The sequence below is a fragment of the Phallusia mammillata genome, chromosome 1 (genome assembly GCF_965637545.1).
Source record: "Phallusia mammillata chromosome 1, kaPhaMamm4.hap1.1, whole genome shotgun sequence".
NCBI classification, from domain to species: Eukaryota; Metazoa; Chordata; class Ascidiacea; order Phlebobranchia; family Ascidiidae; genus Phallusia; species Phallusia mammillata.
The window spans coordinates 13,021,751-13,043,630 of record NC_137252.1 but is presented as its reverse complement, the minus strand read 5'-3'; the positions used below and the strand labels follow the sequence as shown (position 1 = coordinate 13,043,630).

General features: G+C 36.0%; 3 protein-coding genes and 1 non-coding gene across 13 annotated transcripts; 3 read left to right on the top strand and 1 right to left on the bottom strand.

The window, feature by feature from the left end:
- Positions 1–126: 126 nt before the first annotated feature.
- On the top strand, positions 127–5,980 carry LOC145206594 (BRISC and BRCA1-A complex member 2-like). The gene is made up of 9 exons (XM_080078535.1): positions 127–595; positions 699–784; positions 933–1,092; positions 1,304–1,427; positions 1,691–1,869; positions 4,788–4,958; positions 5,079–5,161; positions 5,454–5,607; positions 5,795–5,980. The coding sequence occupies exons 1-9, from the start codon at positions 480–482 to the stop codon at positions 5,856–5,858; spliced, it is 1,137 nt and encodes a 378-aa protein (XP_079934661.1). The 5' UTR covers positions 127–479; the 3' UTR covers positions 5,859–5,980.
- A 67-nt stretch (positions 5,981–6,047) lies between these two features.
- Positions 6,048–16,480, bottom strand: LOC145206280 (uncharacterized). 10 transcript variants are annotated; one of them, XM_080078509.1, is made up of 25 exons: positions 16,279–16,480; positions 16,000–16,136; positions 15,652–15,821; positions 15,269–15,491; positions 14,971–15,077; positions 14,787–14,900; positions 14,438–14,572; positions 14,055–14,152; positions 13,183–13,312; positions 12,547–12,675; positions 11,699–11,866; positions 11,314–11,406; positions 11,015–11,061; positions 10,745–10,856; positions 10,450–10,533; positions 9,752–9,841; positions 9,450–9,560; positions 9,178–9,360; positions 8,873–9,007; positions 8,657–8,731; positions 8,334–8,405; positions 8,080–8,208; positions 7,534–7,593; positions 6,763–6,894; positions 6,048–6,603 (listed from the first exon to the last, which is right to left on the bottom strand). In XM_080078509.1, the coding sequence occupies exons 1-25, from the start codon at positions 16,371–16,373 to the stop codon at positions 6,547–6,549; spliced, it is 2,886 nt and encodes a 961-aa protein (XP_079934635.1). In that variant the 5' UTR covers positions 16,374–16,480; the 3' UTR covers positions 6,048–6,546. The 10 variants fall into 10 exon arrangements, with proteins under 10 accessions (XP_079934635.1, XP_079934636.1, XP_079934637.1 ...); XM_080078510.1 differs by having other exon boundaries at positions 6,437–6,603; positions 8,092–8,208; XM_080078511.1 differs by having other exon boundaries at positions 6,437–6,603; positions 11,699–11,851.
- Positions 16,481–17,309: 829 nt separating this feature from the next.
- On the top strand, positions 17,310–21,743 carry LOC145206526 (uncharacterized). The gene is made up of 6 exons (XM_080078529.1): positions 17,310–17,580; positions 18,126–18,245; positions 18,919–20,226; positions 20,627–20,685; positions 21,241–21,401; positions 21,613–21,743. The coding sequence occupies exons 1-3, from the start codon at positions 17,423–17,425 to the stop codon at positions 19,886–19,888; spliced, it is 1,248 nt and encodes a 415-aa protein (XP_079934655.1). The 5' UTR covers positions 17,310–17,422; the 3' UTR covers positions 19,889–20,226; positions 20,627–20,685; positions 21,241–21,401; positions 21,613–21,743.
- Trnas-gga (transfer RNA serine (anticodon GGA)) lies at positions 20,890–20,963 on the top strand. Its single transcript has one exon. It is a non-coding gene; the product is annotated as a tRNA-Ser (tRNA).
- Positions 21,744–21,880: the final 137 nt, after the last annotated feature.

Below are 21,880 nucleotides of genomic sequence, written 5' to 3'. Positions count from 1 at the left end.
GAGAAAGAGAAAAAGTTTTGTTTCTTTTTTCTCCTGTGGACTTCTGACGCAGCAATTTTTATGAATCGTCAGTTCACTGACATTCTAATTTAAATTTAATTTGTGTGTTCTGTTGGTGACAAGATAATACCTGGATTTTTTTGGTGAAAAGATTTTATTGTTTGATCTTTGAAATGGTCGCTGTCAGAAGAAGTTTTTTTTTTCTTTCTAAAAATATTTAGATGTTCGACAAGTCCAACTTCTACCAGCTTTGTGCAAAATAAATTGTGCAGTACCTAAAAACATGGCTTTCTACTTCTTATTGGTACGAAACATGACTTTCTTTTGGTAATTTTTATGATCTGTACGGTCATTCACTAATCGTCGACACTGGGAGGGGAATTCCCCGCAAATCATCGGTGGTAATTGATGTTCTTGCAGACGTAAACAAGTGCGAACCTGATAATGTAAAAACTCTGGTAGTTTTTTGCGGCAACAAGATGGAACTAAATGACCTTAACCTTTACCCATGGATTCGGCCTTATGTGCTGCGCCTAATTCAAGGGCCGACAGGATTCTGTGTTGGGGGTGTAAAGGCAGAAGACCCAATAAGCTCGTAAGAAAAACAAAATATTATGATAAGTACCTATTTGCTGTACTACTCTTAGTATGTACTATGTATTATATCATAACATTTTTACCCTGTATTTTGTTCATAGAACACCAGCAACACCAATCGAAAATCTACCAAATGTCACTGACATGTTTAGTGTTGCAATTCCATTTGCTGGAGAAATACTAAGAAGTATGAAACTCTAAAAAATGAAATCTAAAAAAGCTAAAAGTTTGTGTTAATTTTACTATGAAACTTTATTAATAACAAAGGAATATAGCTGTATTCTCAGGAGTATAAATAATCAAAGAACAAAATAAAATTTGTGTATGCATTTCAGTGCAAATCATATTTGATGGAACAAATCAGGCTGCTGCCCCAGACATTATGTTGCCAGATTATGAGGATTTTGATCCTGAATATGATGAGATTAAAAGTTTAGTGAAGTGGGATAGAACTGATGAGTCATGTCTGTTGAAAGCCATTCAGGACATTATGGGGTGATTACCAAGACAAACCCTGTTGGTTGATAAACACAAATCAGTTTACAGTTTGCTTCAAACCAGCCTGGTGTGATACATAAAATAAGTTTGGTACTATTCGAAACCTTTCCACTCCTAACCAATGTTTTAAAATGAGCCGTTCAACTACAACAACTGAGCAGCTAAATGGGTTTTTGTATTATATCATCTGTTTTTTTATTTACTGCAGCATGTACAAGGAGCACCATCGCAAGAAATGTTCAGTGCTTGATGAGAGATTTTCATCTGAACTTGCGGAATTATATGCATCTGAATATAAGAATATTGAAGTGTGTTTAAAGCGGGCAGATAAGGTTAGAATGCAAGTTTTGAGATTCTTTTTATTGTTGATTGTACACTTGAGACTGGTTAATCACATAATCTGTTAATTGCGGCGGGTTGATAAACCCCAAACATTTGTTCAGAAAATCATCCAGTCATGAAAGCATAAAAAAGTCGGTTTAATCTGTTGTAGATTATTGATTTGCACTCTTTATTTGTAAAAAAAATGTCAAAACTTCTTAGTTTAAAATTAGTACTTTCAAATTTTATGTATTAGTGTTAATATATGTTACAGAATGGTGTACGGAGAATTGTCAACATTCTGATACAAATTGATGTTGACACTTCGAGTCTCGATGATTCTGACTCTCCACCACCTGACATATTTATCCACAGTCCTCTGCTGTTGATTAAAAATGACTTTGAAGCAAATAAAGTTGTTCCATTATTGTATTTACCTGCAAGGATTGAGTAGTAAGTATTGTTATCTATTAAACTTGCTTTTATTATTCTGCATTTTGTTAACATAGAGTGAAATTTAACATTAGCTTTGTGCAGCTGTATGTCCAATTTATTTACAACTGGCTGCAAGTATTGCTCCAGACTTTCCACTGCATTTTTAATAAAACAAAATAAATTTGTACTGCATTTTTTTATTTTAATTTTAGACATGGTTTAAATGATTTGTAGAATATTGCACATAGTTATACCAACATCTTTTTAATTCACATGTGAAATGTGGTTCAAATGCTTTTGTAGAATTAATATCATTTGAAACTAGAAGGGTGGCTTAGCACATATTGCCCTTGCATATACACTATAACCTATTTTAAAACATAAATATATTTCCTATGCTTATTTTGTATTGGGTCCCATATTAGCAATCGTCTTTTATAACTTTAGTCGTTTCTGCAGGCAAAAACTCATGGGTCCCCACACATGCAAAGTTGAAAATAATGCAATTCAAGAGATAACCATGAGAAAGTCAGGTGTTGTAAGGTAAAACACAGTGATCAGCACTGGGCTTAAATAATAATACTATGTAGAATACAAACTATAAAATTAGATTCACCCCAGATATTGTTTGAAGTATGTCCTATTTAACGTTTTAAAAAACTGACCCATTTTAGGGGGCTAGTAGGGCAACTAATTGGGTTCGACACACAAACTAAAAAATATATAAAAACCACAATGACTTAATCAATAGTACTGCAAAATTTCAGCCCAATCCGCCAAAATTTTCGACCACTAGAGGTGTTTTTAAAATTTCGACCACTAGAGGTGTTTTGAGCAACAACTGTTACTGTTTCTGACGTCATAGGGCTGTTAACAAGCCCCTAACTGCCATGGCGCAAAAACGACCACCAAGCAACCCACCAACGAGCACCATACAACTGGTTGCCCTTGTAACACTATTGCTCCAAAGAAATCTTTCGTTTGTGGTGCCCAGTAACATACAAATACATTTTACACTTTAGGGGCTTGTGGGGTAAATGTTAGGACTACAGGGTTGAACGCAACAATCGACACCTATAAATGGCATACTATACAAGAAATCCCAATTTCAGCCAATTCTGACACTGTTTAAAAACTCACCCATTTTAGGGGGCTAGCGGGGTAAATACTGGGGTTATCAACAAAACAAAGTGGGATGCACATCTACATAACTATATCTACCATCTGTGTAAATTTCAGCCAAATCCATCAAACATTTGATGGAAAAACGAGTCGGACAAACTTTGGGTAAAAACACCCATTTTAGGGGGCTAGCAGGGTAAATACTGGGGTTATCAACAAACACAAAGTAGGATGCACATCTACATAACTACATCTACCATTTGTGTAAATTTCATCCAAATCCATCAAACATTTGATGGAAAAACGAGTCGGACAAACTTGGGGGAGAAAAAAAAATGAAATAAAAAAAAAGAAATAAAAAAAAACAATTTGAGTAAAATCAATAAGGGGATCCCTGAAGGGGACACATATTGATTTTACTCAAAATGTTTTTGTTTTTTTTCTTTTGTTTTCTTTCATTTTTCTTCTCCCCAAAGTTTGTCCGACTCGTTTTTCCATCAAATCCTTGATGGATTTGGTTGAAATTTACACAGATGGTAGATATAGTTATGTAGATGTGCATCCCACTTTGTTTTTGTTGATAACCCCAGTATTTACCCCGCTAGCCCCCTAAAATGGGTGTTTTTCCCCCGAAGTTTGTCCGACTCGTTTTTCCATCAAATGTTTGATGGATTTGGCTGAAATTTACACAGATGGTCGATATAGTTATGTAGATGTGCATCCCACTTTGTTTTTGTTGATAACCCCAGTATTTACTCCGCTAGCCCCCTAAAATGGGTCTTTTTACCCAAAGTTTGTCCGACTCGTTTTTCCATCAAATGTTAGATGGATTTGGCTGAAATTTACACAGATGGTAGATATATTCATGTAGATGTGCATCCCACTTTGTTTTTGTTGATAACCCCAGTATTTTCCCCGCTAGCCCCCTAAAATGGGTGAATTTTTAAACAGTGTCAGAATTGGCTGAAATTTGGATTTCTTGTATAGTATGCCATTTATAGGTGTCGATTGTTGTGTTCAACCCTGTAGTCCTAACATTTACCCAACAAGCCCCTAAAGTGTAAAACATATTTGTATGTTACTGGGCACCACAAACGAAAGATTTCTTTGGAGCAATAGTGTTACAAGGGCAACCAGTTGTATGTTGCTCGTTGGTGGTCGTTTTTGCACCATGGCAGTTAGGGGCTTGTTAACAGCCCTATGACGTCAGAAACATGAACGGTTGTTGCTCAAAACACCTCTAGTGGGCGAAAATTTAAACATTGGCGGATTGGGCTGAAATTTTGCAGTACTATTGATTGAGTCATTGTGGTTTTTATATATTTTTTAGTTTGTGTGTCGAACCCAATTAGTTGCCCTACTAGCCCCCTAAAATGGGTCAGTTTTTTAAAACGTTAAATAGGACATACTTCAAACAATATTTGGGGTGAATCTAATTTTATAGTTTGTATTCTACATAGTATTATTATTTAAGCCCAGTGCTGATCACTGTGTTTTACCTTACAACACCGGAGTTTCTCATGGTTATCTCTTGAATTGCATTATTTTCAACTTTGCATGTGTGGGGACCCATGAGTTTTTGCCTGCAGAAACGACTAAAGTTATAAAAGACGATGGCTAATATGGGACCCAATACAAAATAAGCATAGGAAATATATTTATGTTTTAAAATAGGTTATAGTGTATATGCAAGGGCAATATGTGCTAAGCCAGCCTTCTAGTTTTGTATTAAGCCTATTGTACATGGTCATACCAACATATTTGTAATTGACATTGTTATTGGAGTTAACAAAGAAACATATTTATGCTTACAGCTTGTTTGGTGGCCGTGGATCACTGACACCACCAGTGCACACACCAGGAATAAGTTTCCTGACATACACAAACAAGATGAAGGAAAAATTACAAGATACAATCAAGCTATTGTCTGAGAGTCATGACAAGAGAAGGGAATATGTGGCTGCATTTCTTTCACTTTTTACTGGGTAATATTTTCTTTTGTCAATATAAGAAATAATCTTTTTTGCTATGTGAAGAAAGTTTGTCTAAAAACAAAACTTGTGTAAAGAAAGTTACTTAAAAAGAAGTGGTTATATTTCTTGCAGACATTCTGTTGAATATGATGCAAAAAGTTTTCACAAGATTTCTCTTATATTTTGTCATCAAACTTTCTTTTTTCTGATACATGGTGAGCAACACAATTTTCATGTTCCTAAATGTCCATTTTCTTAAATTTTATGCTACAATATTTACCAGGAGAATCTCAATTTTACTGTCTTGTGTCATACTTCAGCAAGTATTAAGACACCTATGGTCTGCACCTTTGTAGATCAGGGATGTCCAACTTTACTCATAGCAACCAATTTAATTCCCTTTTACATTTAAAACATATTTTGCAGGTTGCAGCGTAATCATTTTAATCGGATGTTTTTATTTTATAGAGCAACTAAAAGGGTTTTAAATTTTTTATTTGTTTTAAGTGACACTGAGTCGCTTTTTCCCCCGTGACCAGCCCTCCATCACATTTCAGTCTGCTTACCATCTCAACAAGAAGAATCAGTTGTTTCAATTGAGTTCATGTGATTATCCATACAGTCCAAGGTGGCCGGGGCCAGAAATGGCAAAACGCACCAAGTACAGTTACCATTAGCCATGTAGTAGATTTCAATAAGAACCTAATTAATGCAGAAACCTACCATGCACTGCACCTGCAAGAATAAAAATCCTTCTTTTTTCTGTTTTCAAATCCTACTTAATGGAGTTTCATACATAAATTTTAATTTTGTGTAAAATAGATCTTGACAATTGTCCTATTATACAGGTCTTTTATTCTTGACAAGATTGGAGCATTCAAGGAGAGCTGCATTAGACAAGGAACATTGTAACCTGCTGATGCTGTAAGATTGCTGCATACTGCACTACTTTATCATTTTTGTGTCATGAACATTATGAAACTGAAATTCTGTGGGTGTGTCTTACTGTGTCACATAAACACCTTGGATTATCAGATGTTGACTACCGCTTCTCAGTCACAAACCCTGACTCCTCATTATAAACTGTTCAAAACAGCAGGATTGTGATTTGGTCCTTTATTTATTTTCACCACCTCGTAATAGAGTAAATATGAAGCGAAAATTTTGCGCCAACTACGTCACCATTGCACTGGGCTACACTCGTTGTTACGTCACACACCGAGCACGTCACTATGACGTTCCACGCCTTGTTGCCATAGCAATCAGCGTGCAGTGCAGGCGAACAATCGTCGAGAAACGACTCACTGACGAGGCTATTATTATTACGCAATAACACTGGACTCCCGGCCCGAAACATCACGATGATGTCATAGTGATGACGTCACGATCTGAGCAGACCAAACAAAACGGTCGGCGGGCTTCTAGGTAAATTATTAGGTCTTGAACATTAGCGGGCGGGTATATACAGTAGGGAATCACCAAGATCAGGGTAGAGTTTTCAGCGATCCCGTGTTTAGCGAGCGCAAAAATAGCTTCGAAAAAAAAACATTTGCTTTTTGACACAGATAGACGGCAGCGCTTATGACGTGTAATCATTTGATTAATCCAGCTCGCTGCTTGACGAGGATGAGGACGAAGTACTAGAACTCTTGGAGTACTGGAAAAAAGAAGAGTTTACTTTACAAAGAGTGTTTGACACAAAAAGAACAGCGCAGTTAGCACTTCTAGATATATATGCGTCATGCATTTCAAAACTGGATCACACTTTTCAGCTAGAAAATATTTAAAAGGAAAATTTTCGCATTACAATTTCTACCTTTCTGATAAGTTCTCGGTTTTTCTGCCTTTCCTTGTTCAGTTGATCTTGTGTTTGCTTCAGTACTGACTGAAGTTTTCCAGCAGCTGTTCCCAAATCCTTAGTCAATTGTTTCTCCTTGTCCAGTCGCTCCTGTTTTTCATTAAACACAATACATTATAAGAGGCATGTTTTCTTGTTGGTGGGGCTTCTGCCTTTTTTCAGGAGAAAATGTTTAACTGCACAAAATATATATTATGGCATTATTTTTTATAGTGTACTAAACAGCTCTGTGTAAAATAATTTGGAAACCATTGTATACACTAAACAGTCACATTTTTGTCAACCATGATAACCTCCAGTTTTAGTGCTTTAACAATGTCCAGTTAATGGAAAAATATTACTTAATCCAACATTGAGAAATATCCAGCACAAACAATTGCTGTTACAATTTTCTGCAAAAAGATGTGCTGTGAATAAAACCAAAAAACATCAAAATAGTGAATGCGAAAACTTGATTAGAATGTAAACCAAAAACTGAATAATTAAACATTAGAATTGATTACCTGCAAAATTGAACAATTTTGCAATAAATTAGATCAAAGATGGAATTTGCGACTCTTTTTTTGTGCCAAATGTTTAAAAAAAAATTCAAACATGGACTGACCATTTAAGTTATCAGACATAGTTTCTATTTTTGCCAATATGATGTTGCTAGATTGCATGTGAAGCTTTGCAAGTTTTATTGTCGAAGGAAAATTTGTACTTTTAAAGATAAAGGAACTTTCTTGCCTTAAGTTTTTCAATTTCAGCATCATCATGGCCGTTTGCCTGGGGTGGATTTTCACGTGGCTGGTGATAAAACAAAATCATGAGGAAAAACATAAATGTGTTGGTGCAAAAAAAAAGCATGCAATAACATTCATGCAACAATGTTAGTGGCTAATGAAATGACTTATACAGCTATTAATAATAGTACTACAACAAAACAATCATTGAACTTAGGAAGCAGATGGCCTAAAAAGTAATTGATAAATAATGCCACCTAATTTCACGTAACTGATAAATTCTAACTGCATTTAGGCTTTCAAGAAATTTGTTTAGAGGGAAATACTATTTTCCAGTTTTTTTTGCAGTATTATTTTGCTACAAACTAAATCCAAAATGAAGGTAATTTTAATTTTTTTTATTCTGTTAGATATTGATTCGCTTATTTTTTGCAAAAGCATTTTATTCTCACTCCAGCAAACCACCGCAGCATTCAGCAAATTACATCAACCAAGAGCAAAGAAAATAGCAGAAAGAAAAAGATTTTCACATCACGGCATGGATCACTACCTGACTATTAACCTTGTGTTCAATTATTAAAAAGCCCTGATCATCCTCAGTTAGTTTCACCTCTCCGTCGGACACTGGAACCGGCGATCCCGACCCCAGCGATTCCGTTCCGGAAGCTACATCGCGAAGCTACACCATTGCCAAGAAAATCTCTCAATTACGATAGCTACCGAGAGTGTTCAAGCATAACAGGATGCATGCGATGATGATTAAGTCATGCCGCAAATGCACAGTGAGTTAGTTGCTACGTTTACCTCAGGTGGGATGTCTTGATTGGTTGAAAGCTCTGTTAGTTTTTGATTACTTGTGTCCAGCTCGCTTTGTGTCTAATGTATGTTAGTAGGAAGTGTTATTGTGATGATATGTTAGAATGACACTCAAAACAATGACTTGCAACATTTATGCTAGTATTTGACTTTGCATTTGTTAGCACCACAAGGGTTTACAATCCAACTTAACATAAAAAAATCATAGTCATAATGATTTTTTCAATCATCTTAAAAGCATTTCTACAAAGCAGAGAAGTGTCAAACTTAGTTTTGAACAAGATATTCTAAAAATGTTGTCAATTTCTTACCTCCCCAAGTTCAAGCTTGAGTTTTTCACATTCCTGCATTGTTTCCTCAAGTTGACTTGCTTTCTCATGCAAAGCCTGAGGATAAAAATGTATTTTAATAAAATTAGAGTAAACATGTTAACTTAATTATGTTTCATTATGTTCAATACCAAGCACAGCATTAACAGGAACAAGAATATCAAATAATATAAAAAGATAAAGTAATGATGGATTAACCTTTTCAACTTGGTCTCTTAATCTTTTTTCTTCCGTAACTGCTCTTTCTTTCTCTTTTTTGGCCTCAGCGATAATTGCTTCCTTTTTCTGCTCCTCTTTCTCTGCAGAACTTTGCAACTGGATCAAAAGTTCCTCCTGCAAAAAAAAAGGTTTGTTAAAATGTTGACTGAGCATAAAAAGCTTTGCAATGAATCTGTTTATCAGTAGTTTTTTCTGTTGTTTTGGGTGTTAACATTTGTTTATCTTGGTGCATATTTCAGTATTAAAGAATAGTTTGTTTTTTGAAAAATTAATTGAACACTTACAGTGGAAGTTATAGCGGATTTGTATTTCTCCAATTCCTGTTGTTTTTCATCAACAGCTTTGTGATGTGATGACAATTGCTCTTCATATTCACGGTTTCGCTTCAGTGCAGAATCAAGTGATGTTTGCAAAGCATCCACCTTTGCCGATATTTTTTCAGATTTTGATTTCAAATCTGTGTTTTCCTGTAAAACAAATTATTACTTACTCAAATTCTACTTACACAAAATCTTATTGGTCAATTCTTTATCATATTACATAAATAATTCTGTACCTTTTCCATATTTTCAAGTTTATCTTTGGTGCAGTCACTGACTTCATTGTTAACAACAACCACTGATTGTGATGCAGATTCAAGGAAAGAACAAATCCATTGTGAAAAGTTCTAAATATTCATAATTTAGAATGCACCATAGTATGGTGACCATACAATTGAACAAATTTATAATATAGCACTGTGTGCTTTTGTTAGACATAATTGGTCTTAAATTATTGTGAAATGTAACACCAAACAAGTAACAGGTGAATATGAAACATTGTCACATTGTGCCTTTTGTAGACTGGACTAAAACTAACCTTGGAATCACATGACACAGATGGGAAGGCTTTCTGCAGGGAATCTTTTACTTCATTACGAGCTTCATCAACAGCTTTTGACACCTCATCCTGCAAAACATCAGCTTACATTTGACAGTGGTTATTAACAAGATCATGCCACAAAACAATTGTTATTAACATGCCCAAAATCCGTTTTTAATCATTTAAAATAAATAATGTTTTTTCAACACACAAAGCCACTGTAGAAATAGTGATACTTTAACTTTTCTGTCGATTTTCAATCACAGGTAAACTGTTTTGATTAAGTAATTAGCAATATTGAAAATTTCTGGTAATGTGATTATTTTTTCTCTGAAATAATTTTGCTTGTAGTTTTGGACACCCGGTCACTGGTTAAGCGATACATATTAATAATTAATTGTGTTTTTATTGACTATTTAACAAGCCAAACAAAACATGCAAAATAAAGCAGAAATTAAAAGCTGAAAACTGATAATCTGCATAAATTTTTAAATGAACAAAAGAATACAAAAAAGGGCTGCATTGGAACACTATGTTTTGTCAACTAAACACTAATGTCAAATTTTTGCATTTTGCTTTTTCACATCAAAATGCTACTAAGATATGAATCCAAAACCATGACAACAACAAAACAAAGAGCCCATTAATCTGTCAAGTTAATCATGTATGGCCACATGACATCATGCATGGCTGACCTTGCCAACTGCAACTTTATCACTGGCAATTTTTTCAGCCGCAGATACGGCTTCCATAGCTTTCCAGTTCCGTTCACGGAGCTCCTGGTGCAAACAAATTTCACTTTCTAATGTATTTACCCACAATTCAAAGCATTTGTTTTCTTTTTATTTCCACAATGTTACGTGTTATTTGGAACATAAAATATTAACACAAAAGAAAAGTCTTTTCACATAGTGTTAGATGGATGACCCATAAATGGTAAAACATTTGAATAATAATGTTAAAACAAAATAACACATAAATATTACTCACATTATTTTTCTTCTTTAACTTTTCAACCTCTTTCGAAGATTTCTTTATTTTGCTTTTTTGTTCTTCTAACTCGTTCTGGAGACAAGTAATTCTGTCATCTTTCTCTTTGATTCTGCATGAAAAAAATGTTGTTTACTTTAATAATTAAGTGAGTTGTCAAAATAATTAATAAGAAACAAGTCACTTTAAAAAACAAAACTAATGTATCTGCCTATTATTATTAAAAAAACATCACAAAACTATGTAAAAAATGTTCTTTGGAAAACTTACTCCATGGAATGTTTTTCTGTGTTGTCTTTGGCAGATTCATTGTTGGTCTAAACAGGATAATTTAAAGTTAAAGCTTGCTTGATATTGAAACATAAGTATGTCAGGAGAAGGTATGTAAGAAGCACCAGCATAATTTTTTTTTTATCATATAAAATGCCAATTAGCTTGCAAAAGCAACAAGTGTGTTTAGCTGCTAAATGTGCCAGCTGAATCGACACTGGTTTACAACCATGCAATTTCTATTGGCCCATTTCCTGCATTGCCAAATGTGATTGAAATAGAAAATAAACTGCACAAACCTTTGCCTTGTTCAATTGCTCAGTAAGTTGGTGGATTGTGGAGCAGAGTTCTTCCTCTTTGGCTTGGAGATTTTTGTTGAGACTACTGAGTTTCTATAACATAAAAATATGGGTTAAAACAGAAACAATTTCTTTACACAAACTTAACATGCTTTGCCAAATTGTACAAAAATACGACACAGCTCTTTCATACAACATTTGAAAACCCTATCAAAGCCCTACAAGAGCACTAAAACTAAACATTAATATATTTCCTCCAAATCAACAGCAGCAAAATTCAAAGCGAACCAACTTTAATCCTCAAATGAAAGAAACTATTCTTGAGAACTCTTTTTTGTTGGAAAAGCTGTCAAGTTACCGACCATTTAACAATCAGTAAACTTACAGCGAGTTCATCTGCCTTCTCTGCATCTTTAGTATCCATTTCCTCCAGTCGTTTTTCCAGTGTTTGTTTTGTTTCCATAAGACTGTTGTATTGCTCATCTTGTTGATTTTTCTGGTCATTTTCCTCGGTCAGAAGCACGTTCTGGTCCAATAGCTTAGCAGACTCCGACTGTTAGAGGACAGCAAAAGCAAACAAAAGAAAGAAATGAAACCGTGTGGTCATGCTGGCAAACAAAATGAAACTGCACTTACTCTAAAATTTATATTTTAACAGTAAGGATTTTATGCTTACAAAGCAGGCTATTATGATTGCAATTTTTCAACTTTGAAATTTGTTGAAAGATCATGCTAAACTTGTTTAGTTCAATTTTCTTTACGGAAGGATTTCTAATGCAAGGGAATGATTCAGTAAGCAGGAAACCCTTTCAAAAAGATTTTGATGACCAATACATCCAATTGACTTACTACCACAGAAGCATGCAAGGGTTTGCAAATTATTTTCATGTACAAAATTGTGTCTAGTTTAGCTATCAAGCACAAACGTGTAAAAGCAGATTATTTGCAATCAGCGACAGCAAAGAACAAACATGCCTATTTTTAGGTTAAATAAACCTACTATCTGTGAGAAAACATACCCAATTTTTCAGTTTTTAATTTTTATTAAATGTACTGTAATTATAATGCTTGTCTAAGTTCTGTCAAAACATGCATTGTGTGCAAGCTATGCTTTTTTCAATAAAAAATTACACATTTTTTTCTAACACACGCTAAAGCAAACAACTCCAAAAAAGTTGCACAAATCAAGCAAGTTAAGAATTGTGCAGCAAAGTTCCACCAAGCTCCCCCCACCTGCATCAATTGTAAATCAGATTGAGCTTTTTGAAAGTCGGTTTCTAGCGACTCGTACTGGCCTTGTGCCTGATGAAGTTCTCTATTCATTTCTTCTAAGCGTTGCGAATGTGATTTTTCTATTTCAGCCTGTTTTAAGCAATATTAACCAATCAGTGACAATGAGACGCTAAAATGACTTACATTTTTTGTTGTAAAATAAAAACATGTTTGCCACCTCAAATGGGTTTTGACTAACACCAATTCTTTTTGGTTTCCGGGCCAAAAACATCACTGATTAGGAAAGATTTTCATGACAAAAACAAATTGAACCGTCAAGTTGACAATAGTTTACCATTTTGTTGTTGATGTTTTACTTTTAAACAATAATATACAAATTCATAAAACTTCAAAACTATGTAAATTGGTAAACTATATGTTTTTCCACAAATAAAGAAACTAGGTACAACTGTGCATCTACACTCTCTACCAAGATTTGTGTATAGTGCTTACACATGCAGCAGATCTGTCTACAACTAAAAGCACATTTTCACAATTGTCGTAAAACTCCAACAAAGAGAAAATCAAAAAACTACGATATGCGTTTTTCTGTTTCAAAATCAATTTGTATGTAGATTTGTGTTTGTCCAATATTACCTGTCTGTGTTGAATAGATCCTTGGAAATCATTAATCTTGTGTTCAAGTTCTTGGCGGATTAATTCACTTCTTTTCAAGTCTTCCTGGAGTTTGCTGACTTGCCCAGCTAATCTGGTCTTTTCCTGAACTCTGCATAAAAAATGGAGTGATTTAAACACTTTGCCCATTTATGTTTTAGATTTCCCACCCATCCCATTAGACCAGGGGTCACCAAACTACGGCCCGCGGGCCAGATCCGGCCCGCGAGGTCATTTCATCCGGCCCGCGACCACATTTTTTAGGTTGCCAAATTGTATTAATAACTTTGTAACATTGAAAGTTAATCTACTCCTTACAAAAGTTTTTCGGTGGGGATATTCAGAATTAATATTACCGCGTTTCATAGGATTTTAACGCCCAAGATTGATCCAAAGCCAGTTTGTTACGTCACAAACAAGACTACAAGTGTTAATTGTGCACAAACAATTGCCTTCTTTTGTCACTTGTGGCGTCATATACTAGCATTGCTCGTGAGATGAGACTAATTATACAGTTTAACAGTCGCAAGACCAGTTTTTAAATAGGATTGTAGAAAGACCATATCTTGGCGCCCCTACAAATATTGCCTCGTTGGGTAGGGCATAAGCTATGCGGCCCGCGCAAATCATTGTTATCACTCATCCGGCCTGCAGTGAAAGTTTGGTGACCCCTGCATTAGACTAACATAGCTTTAAACATGTTTTTGAACTTGGGTTATTTAGTTTTAAGCCTCACTAAAGTGGGATTTTAGTTTAATATTGTTAAACTTGTTCTGTCCAAACCCCCGGGGCATTGGAATTTTTCTCCAAATTTTCGTCAATAAAAATGTTTTACAAAATTTTTGAATTCTTACTCTTTTGCATTTGCTTGAATGGTCATCTTAAATATTTCATTTTCTTCTTTCAGTTTCTTGACAACCTCATTGTTGTTGTTTGCACTTGCCATTTGGGCCTGATAAACATCAGATTGTAAAAATTAAGTAACAAAGAAAGTCAATTTGGTAACATAAGGTTCTAACTTCTAATCAGTATTTTAACCACCAATTAAAAAAGGCACAGACAATACAATCAAAGCAATATATGAAATGTAACCCAGTCATTATAAAAGCATTCATAACAAAACTTTCTAAAGGAATGAAATCCAAGACAGACAGAAATATTTTGCCCTCAAGGCAGAACACATAAATGAATTGTTTACAACATGAAAGAAGGAAAACCAAAAACTGTGGAACAATACCTGAATCTGTTGTTTATCCTTGATAAGTAATTGTAGTTGATCCTGCAATGTTTCGCATAGTTTTTTCTTGGCTTCCAGGTCACCTTCAAGAGTGAATAGCCTTGATTCATGTTGATTTCGCTCAGATTCAATTCGCTACAAGAATAGAATATGGCATGATAATCAACACAGTGTTTTTAAATGCTCACAACTAACGTATTTGTCATGCATTTTCAATAGTTGTCCCTATAATATTTAATAAGCTAGACACAGTTGTTGTTGTTGTTGTTGTTGTTGTTGTCTGTGTATAAACTGAATGTCACCCAACAATAACATAACATCTTCATCAAAAAAAAAGACAAAAACTTACAGATGAGAGTTCTTGCATCTTCTTGCGACTAGAGATGGAATCTTTGTGGTTCTGTTGGTTCTCTGCATCTTTTGCCTGAAGTTTCTTTTTTATTTCAACAAATTCGGCAATGCACTAAAAATGCAAAGAAATGAAATAAAATAGGAAAAACAAATATTGAAAAAGAAGCAAAATTAGTCCTTACTCCAAAAAGTTCTGCTGAGCCAATTTTCATCTTTAAAACCTCAATAAGCTTCTTTGCAACTTTTTCGTCAACTTGGGCCATCTGGATATATTCCACAACAGGGTTTTCTGAACAATAAAATGTTGGTTTTAAAAAGTGTTAATGAATATGTATGGACATACTGAATCATTTTTAACAACCTTGTGGACAAAATGGTTGTTCAGTATTTTTTATACTGAATCATCTTACAAATATTACACATATTTCTTATAAATTTCACGGCAAAAGCAACTTTATGACTGTGATTGGCCACACTAACCTTCCTGTGGCTTTTCTTTTTTCTTTTTAGCAATAGTTTTTGGTTCAGGAACATCTTCATTGAATGACACTTTGTGCTCCCGTGGCTTTTGTTGTTTTGCTTTTGGAGCAGCAACTTTGGTTTCTGACTTGACAGGGGCACTTGTTTCTGGTTTCTTCTCAGTAGGGGTAACCTTTGCAGTTTTAGGAGTAGATTTTTGCACAGCAGCTTGCACAGGCACAATCTTAACGAAAGGAGTTGATTTATGCATTTATGTGTCCACCATACTGCTCAAGCACTTGTTTAATACAGCATTATTTAAAAAACAGTAAACAGAAAATTTAAAATTTGAACATAATTTTTACAAAACCATATGATAGTTGCCACATGTTTTATCATGTTACCTTAGGAACTGGAGTTTCCTTTTTCTTAATAACTGGTGCAACTTCACTTTTAGGTTTGGATTTTGCTTTTTCTTGGCCAGGTGCTTCTTGCTTGGTTTGTTTAATTTGGACCTCATGAACAGGGGAAACTCCCTCAATGGGGGCAGCTTTGCCATTGACAACTCCTTGTACTGTGAATAAAGCGATAGTTTCAAGAGTACATACAAATATGTGTTGTAAAGTTGTTTGAAGTATTGTCTCATTGTTTAGCTTCAGTATCCCCAGTAAAATTTATAAAAACTATTGTTTGACCAACTTTTGTAGTTTCAATGCACTTTGCAGAACAATTGAAGTTTAAATTAAATGTACCTTTCTTTTTCTTTTGTTCAAACTTTTTCTTGTATTGCTGACGTTTTTCCTTGTTCATTTGGGATCGTTTCTTGTCCTCTTCCTCTTTTTTTCGTTTTTGCTCAGCAACCACATCTTCGAAACTTGTTTCTTTCATACTACAATGAAAAAAATTGTTCAAACAAGAAACAAACTTTAGGAGAAAACAAATTTTATTCAAAAACATGGCATAGGCTTTTTGCACCTGAGCACTAACAGTGTAACAACACATAAAATGCTGGTGCAAGACTTTAAGCTTACCTAAAGAAAGAAACAGCGGCCATAATAAGACCTCCAATAATAACCACAAGTCCGAATCCAAGCATTGAAACAATTCCCGGCTCTGTAATCTCCATTTTGTTGATGTATATCAATTTGTTCGGTCTTAACAAATTTTCATAACACCACTATTGCACTTTGAATGATAAATTTAACTAAGTACCCTGAAAGGATAAATAAATATATATATATGCAATGGTTGGCAATCACCAAAAATTAAGACGCATACTCTGGAAGCTTATGTCAACAAAACAATAACGCAGCAAAAAACACTTGTAGCAACAAATAGTTCGCATTTAAACGCCCCATGTATTAAATCTTATGTCGCGTTTTTATCGAACGATGCGTCCTGTTATGTAATGCTTTCAGTACAGCTATACGCGGCACTATTACATTTTACTACAACGAACTTAACCTCTTCAGCGATTTGCTCTCGACTGCGGCGCCATTGCCACGTATACAGGTCTCCAGCTGAGTCGCGTCCCGCTGCCACTTTTTACTTCGGCTCGCCAAATCGACCACCCCGAGAACGCGAGCTACCACAGACGCGACGTTCTATCAGCTGATGTCTACGTCACTTTGTTACGTCAACAATACAACAGGGAAGTGAAAAAAAATTCAACACGTCGTTGCAGTCCCGGATGTGAATGCGTGACAAGGTTTCAGGTGTGGGTATTCACCCACGGCAAGAATTTGATTTCGCTTTCAAAAAATTTGAAAATTTTTCGATTTTCTTACTTCTTATTGATAAGAACATATTTGATAAGTTTGAAGACTGTTGTATTTACCAATGTTAAATACTACGAGCAACAATTTACAGTTTTTTACAAATTAAATGGTCACGGCCACGACATTTACAATGTCTGCTTTGTGTGCTTTAATAATTACAATCTGTGTTAAATAATGTGTATAGTTTTAAACAAATAAAAGACCTTGTCCCCGAAAACTGTTTAAAGAACATTAACCATATTTGCGATAACAATATCGATTTCTGGATCACTCAATTAGTTTTTTGTTGTCACGTGACCATTTCAGGCTTTTGCTAATTTGCAAGACTCGTGGTGTTTTTGCGCTTTTTGATATTTCGACGGTTTTTGTGCTCTAGTCTGCTTGTTTTTGTACCAAAATGGTAAAAATCTTTGTTGGCAACATTGCGGATGGGGTGACAAACGATGACATGCGGCAGTTGTTTGCTTCGCATGGAAAAGTCAACGAATGTGATGTCCTGGGAACCTATGGATTTGTGCACATGGAAAACGAGGGAGAGGCCGAAGACGCCATCAGGTTCGTGGACGAAAAACTGTTTGTTTAACTTGCTGTTCTTTACTATTTTGTTACCAAACTTCTTTCTGTTCACCAAGGTTGTTTTTTTTGTATTCGTTTATATATATTTGATAGATAACAATAACAAGTATGTATGTTGAACTATAGTTATAATGAGATAATGCGGTTTTCTCAAGAAAACATACAATTGCTTTGGTTACAGAATCTACTTTTTTTAAATGTAAAATTAAACTTAATCAAAAAACTTTTGTATTAAACTCGCTTTACAATAAAGGGTAGCTTCAGAATCTTTAGCCAATTGTGTCCTTCGCTGTTTTGCATTCCATAATGTTTCAACGTTGCACAGCTTTTTTCAGCTTGGTGTTTGTTTTAGTGCTACTGTGTCACTGTGTTTTCTTTCACCAAGCGAAATAAACTCAACCTGGTATCCCTGGTTTGAGGCAAAAGTATTTGTTGTCATTTGAATGACTTTTCATTGAATCTTCTGTGGGCCCTTGGTTCTCCCTTTGACCTTGAGCATTTTGAAATATAATTGTTGATTTCAGTAAGCTAGACAAGCACAATTTGAAGGGAAATCCCATAAATGTTGAAAAGAGCAAAGGTGGCGGAGGAGGTGGAAGAGGATCCGGTGGAGGAATGTTTAGAGGGGGAGGCGGAGGAGGAAGGTAATAATCGTTACTCTATTTGTGAGAAATCTATGAACAGTTTTTGCCAAAACTAGGTTTTAGGTCAGTTTTTATTTCCTTGAGAATTTTGTAAGTCTTCTGCTTGTGAAACCTACCCCATTGTGGTTTTTACTTGTTCACAAACAATTTATGTCTTTTATAAACTATAAGTTGTGACTTGCTGCATGGACCATCTTAGGGGAAGAAATGCATTTTAAAGTTTTATTGCGCAGTTAACCAGTACCCAAACCAATATACGAAAGTTCAAATATCAGGGTTGTGGAGTCTAAACATCGACTTTAATTCCACAAAAGCAATTGCCAATTTGGGGAAAAGCTCTAATATATTCCTAAATTTGATTTTAATGTCTAATCACATAGTGATTGGTACAAACTTGCTAATCTTATATGTTGTTCCTGCAGGGTGTGTTAATTAAGTTGGTCAAAAGTCAGTTTTGCAACAAATACCATAACTGCTCTGCGATGAATTTTGAAAAACGATTTTAAATCCATCTTAAAAAGTGCAGCTTCGCTGACTCCATAACCCTGACAAATATATGTAATTCACACCTATTAATGGACTGTATCATAATTCAATTTTAGTCATGGTTTTAAATTGGGCTATGAAAAAAATATTTCTGTATGAAACCATATTTTGCCTAAAACGCTTTTAGAGGAATGATGCGCGGATCTATGAGAGGTGGATCGTCAGGTTTTGGGGGTGGCTTTCATCACCCCCATCATGAAAACTCGGCAACGGCAAAATCAGCGCGACGCTCCGGGTGCACTAAACTGCACATTGCGAACCTTCCTGAGAACATTCGCTCCATGGAATTGCGACAGTTATTTGAGCGCTACGGTTATGTTGCTGAGTGTGATGTGGTCGAGGATAGAAAAATAGCATTTGTCCACATTGAGGATTCAGCAACTGATGCTGCGATACAGGGACTAAATGGCTACAGTTTTAAAGGGGTACCTTTAAAAGTTCAACGCTCAAAAAATCAGAACCACCCTAGCAATGACAGGGGTAGTGGCCCTATGAGGGGTTCTTCAAGGGGTGGGATGATTCCAACCATTCAAGGTCGTGGTAGGGGCAGTATGTTTGGTCATGGTTCTCCTGGTTCTATGTCTCGCAGCCCTGGGTTTGGTAATGAATTTAGAAGTGAGCGGCCTCCTGCTGCTGAAAGATACGGTTCAAATGGTGACTCCAGCTATGGCGAGCACAATCTCCCCCCACCAGCTAAAGATAGAATGGAATTGCTTGACTTACTCGATCGGAGGCGCCGGTTAGAGGCACTCGATCCTTATGAAAGAAGGCTTATTGCTTGTCCTGATCCATTTAACCTTCCTCCCCCTCCACCTGAGTATTTACGCCTACTTCGCGAGCGAGCATTGGTAAAAGCAAGATTACCTTTACCTCCCACTTCCAATAACCTGTCTCGCACTTTGCCCACTGCGGGCTCGGCTACTACATCAAGTGCATTAACGAGGGCGATTATTGCTCGCCGTGCAGCAGCTTCCTCACTCAAAGATAAATTGCAAAGTGGTGTGTACGACCCATACGGTGCTGCAGCTATTCCAAAACCGGTTGCACCTCCCATGAAATATGAAAGTGGCTATGTCACACGCACCTCTGATTACTAAGAAAATCATGAACATTTGTTCTCTCAATATAACGCTTGCCCCGTTGTAAATATGTTTTGTTGTTAAAATGTTCGTTAATTGCGGAAAACATGTAGTTTAGTTTGCCTGTTCTTGTATTTCTGCAAACTTTTGGCACCGGGTATGTTTTTTGTAAATCCCACCATATATCTGTAAATACTTTTTTTGGAGACCATTTTTAATGTGATGTGTGTGCGACAATGTCACAATGTTTTCCTTTGCGGCAAGTGGCGTGCGTTATCAGAAAGAGCACAATCTTGTGTGTGTATGCGACGCGAAACCACGGACGGAAGCGACGGTCGAACTGCGAAAGTGGCAAGGTGATTTTTCACATTCTACAAGTTTTTACTGAACGCTTTTAGGGATGAGACACATGCGAAAATCGTAAATTCTCGCCCAGGTACATTAAAAACGGTTCGTGGAACGTTTTAAATTAAAGATCTGTTCACCCAACGCCCACTTAATACTATGGAAATGTGTCCCATCCCTTTATGATTTTTTTAGCCATCGCTTTGCGACTGCTATTCTTGACATTCTTACGTATGTACAGGTGTCCCATGCGCAAATGTTAGTTTACTGTGAAATTCTACAATTTTTCGACTATCTGCTGAAGCAGTAAAGTTCGCACACAAACGTCTGTCTGTTTATAAATGAACGCTTTTTAAATGCATGTACCAAAAGAAGTGTGCAATTTTCTAATTATGGTTTATTGCTAAACAGATGCATTGAAATGGCCACAGCCTATGGATGACAAGTTCAGCTGCATCAAACATCGACAGGTAAATAACGACATGTGTGCAATATCAATTTTACTGATTGCAAAGATGAATGTGTTCAGAGTTCAGCCCTGAAGCTTCAGTATGAATATATTCATCTTAGCTAATACGGTCGAACTGGCGATCCCCTACTACAAAGCGCACATGTGCAGCATACAAGGCAGGCAACGGTGCTTGTGATTCGACTTTCGGTGGATTCTCCACTGAGCCTGTGTAGCTCAGTTGGTAGAGCGTGAGTTCCGGAAAGACTCCTGTCGTGGGTTCGAATCCCACCGCAGGCTAGACTTTTCTAGCCTCCCCCAATTGCGAGTAGTTTTCATACGAGCTTGTTTCTGTCTAATCTTGGGACATTGCAACCAGAAGTATCTCTTAGTTGACACACCGATTTCTTTTTTTAATATACGTTTGGCTTCAACAATACGTTTAGTTCGGACCGTAAAGGCCCGAACAAAATTGCGAAGGGTCAGTTACGAATAAAATATTGAGAATATTTGATCGATACCCAGCATCTTAAAATTAGCAATAGTGTGACAATATAGTAAATGCCACCTTTTTCAGTTTCGCAGCGAGTCGATCTCGAAGGAGGAAGTCTCCGGAAATAAGCTATGCAGAAGTTTTCTGCTCCGACTGAGGGCAGACTCCACAGATCTGAAAAACGAACAACGGTTTTTGAATGCTTCTTGTCTACAAAGTTTTTTGACAACTATTAGGATTTTTCGGTATGCTTTCGAATATATTTGGTAAAATGTTAATGAATGTAACTTGGTTTACTTTATCTAGACTATTTGTAGAATTTTGTTCTGCTTATCTAAACTCTTATATGAATAACCCTATTTTATGCTATTTGTAGGAGGTTATATGCATCTCTCAAACATACGGTCCAGAGTATGTGATTTGGTCGTTAATGCAGATAAACTTTTTGCTTTGCAGCGTCTCTTTCGCCACAACTTCGTCCGATTCTGAGAACTTGTTCGTGATTGCAACATACGCCACATCTCCGTCAACAACCTGCACAACAAAATACTGTTTTCAGCCCCTGAATAAATGTTTTTATCAGCAAAGTTTTTGAACGCATGAAAGGCAGATTAAAGTTTAGTCTGCTTGGTGTCAGTTGCAATCTTCCGTCGAGATCTGGTTTGCATTCCGGCACAGGCTTTTGGATTACCACAACGCTATTTTTCTATCTTATACGGTCTTC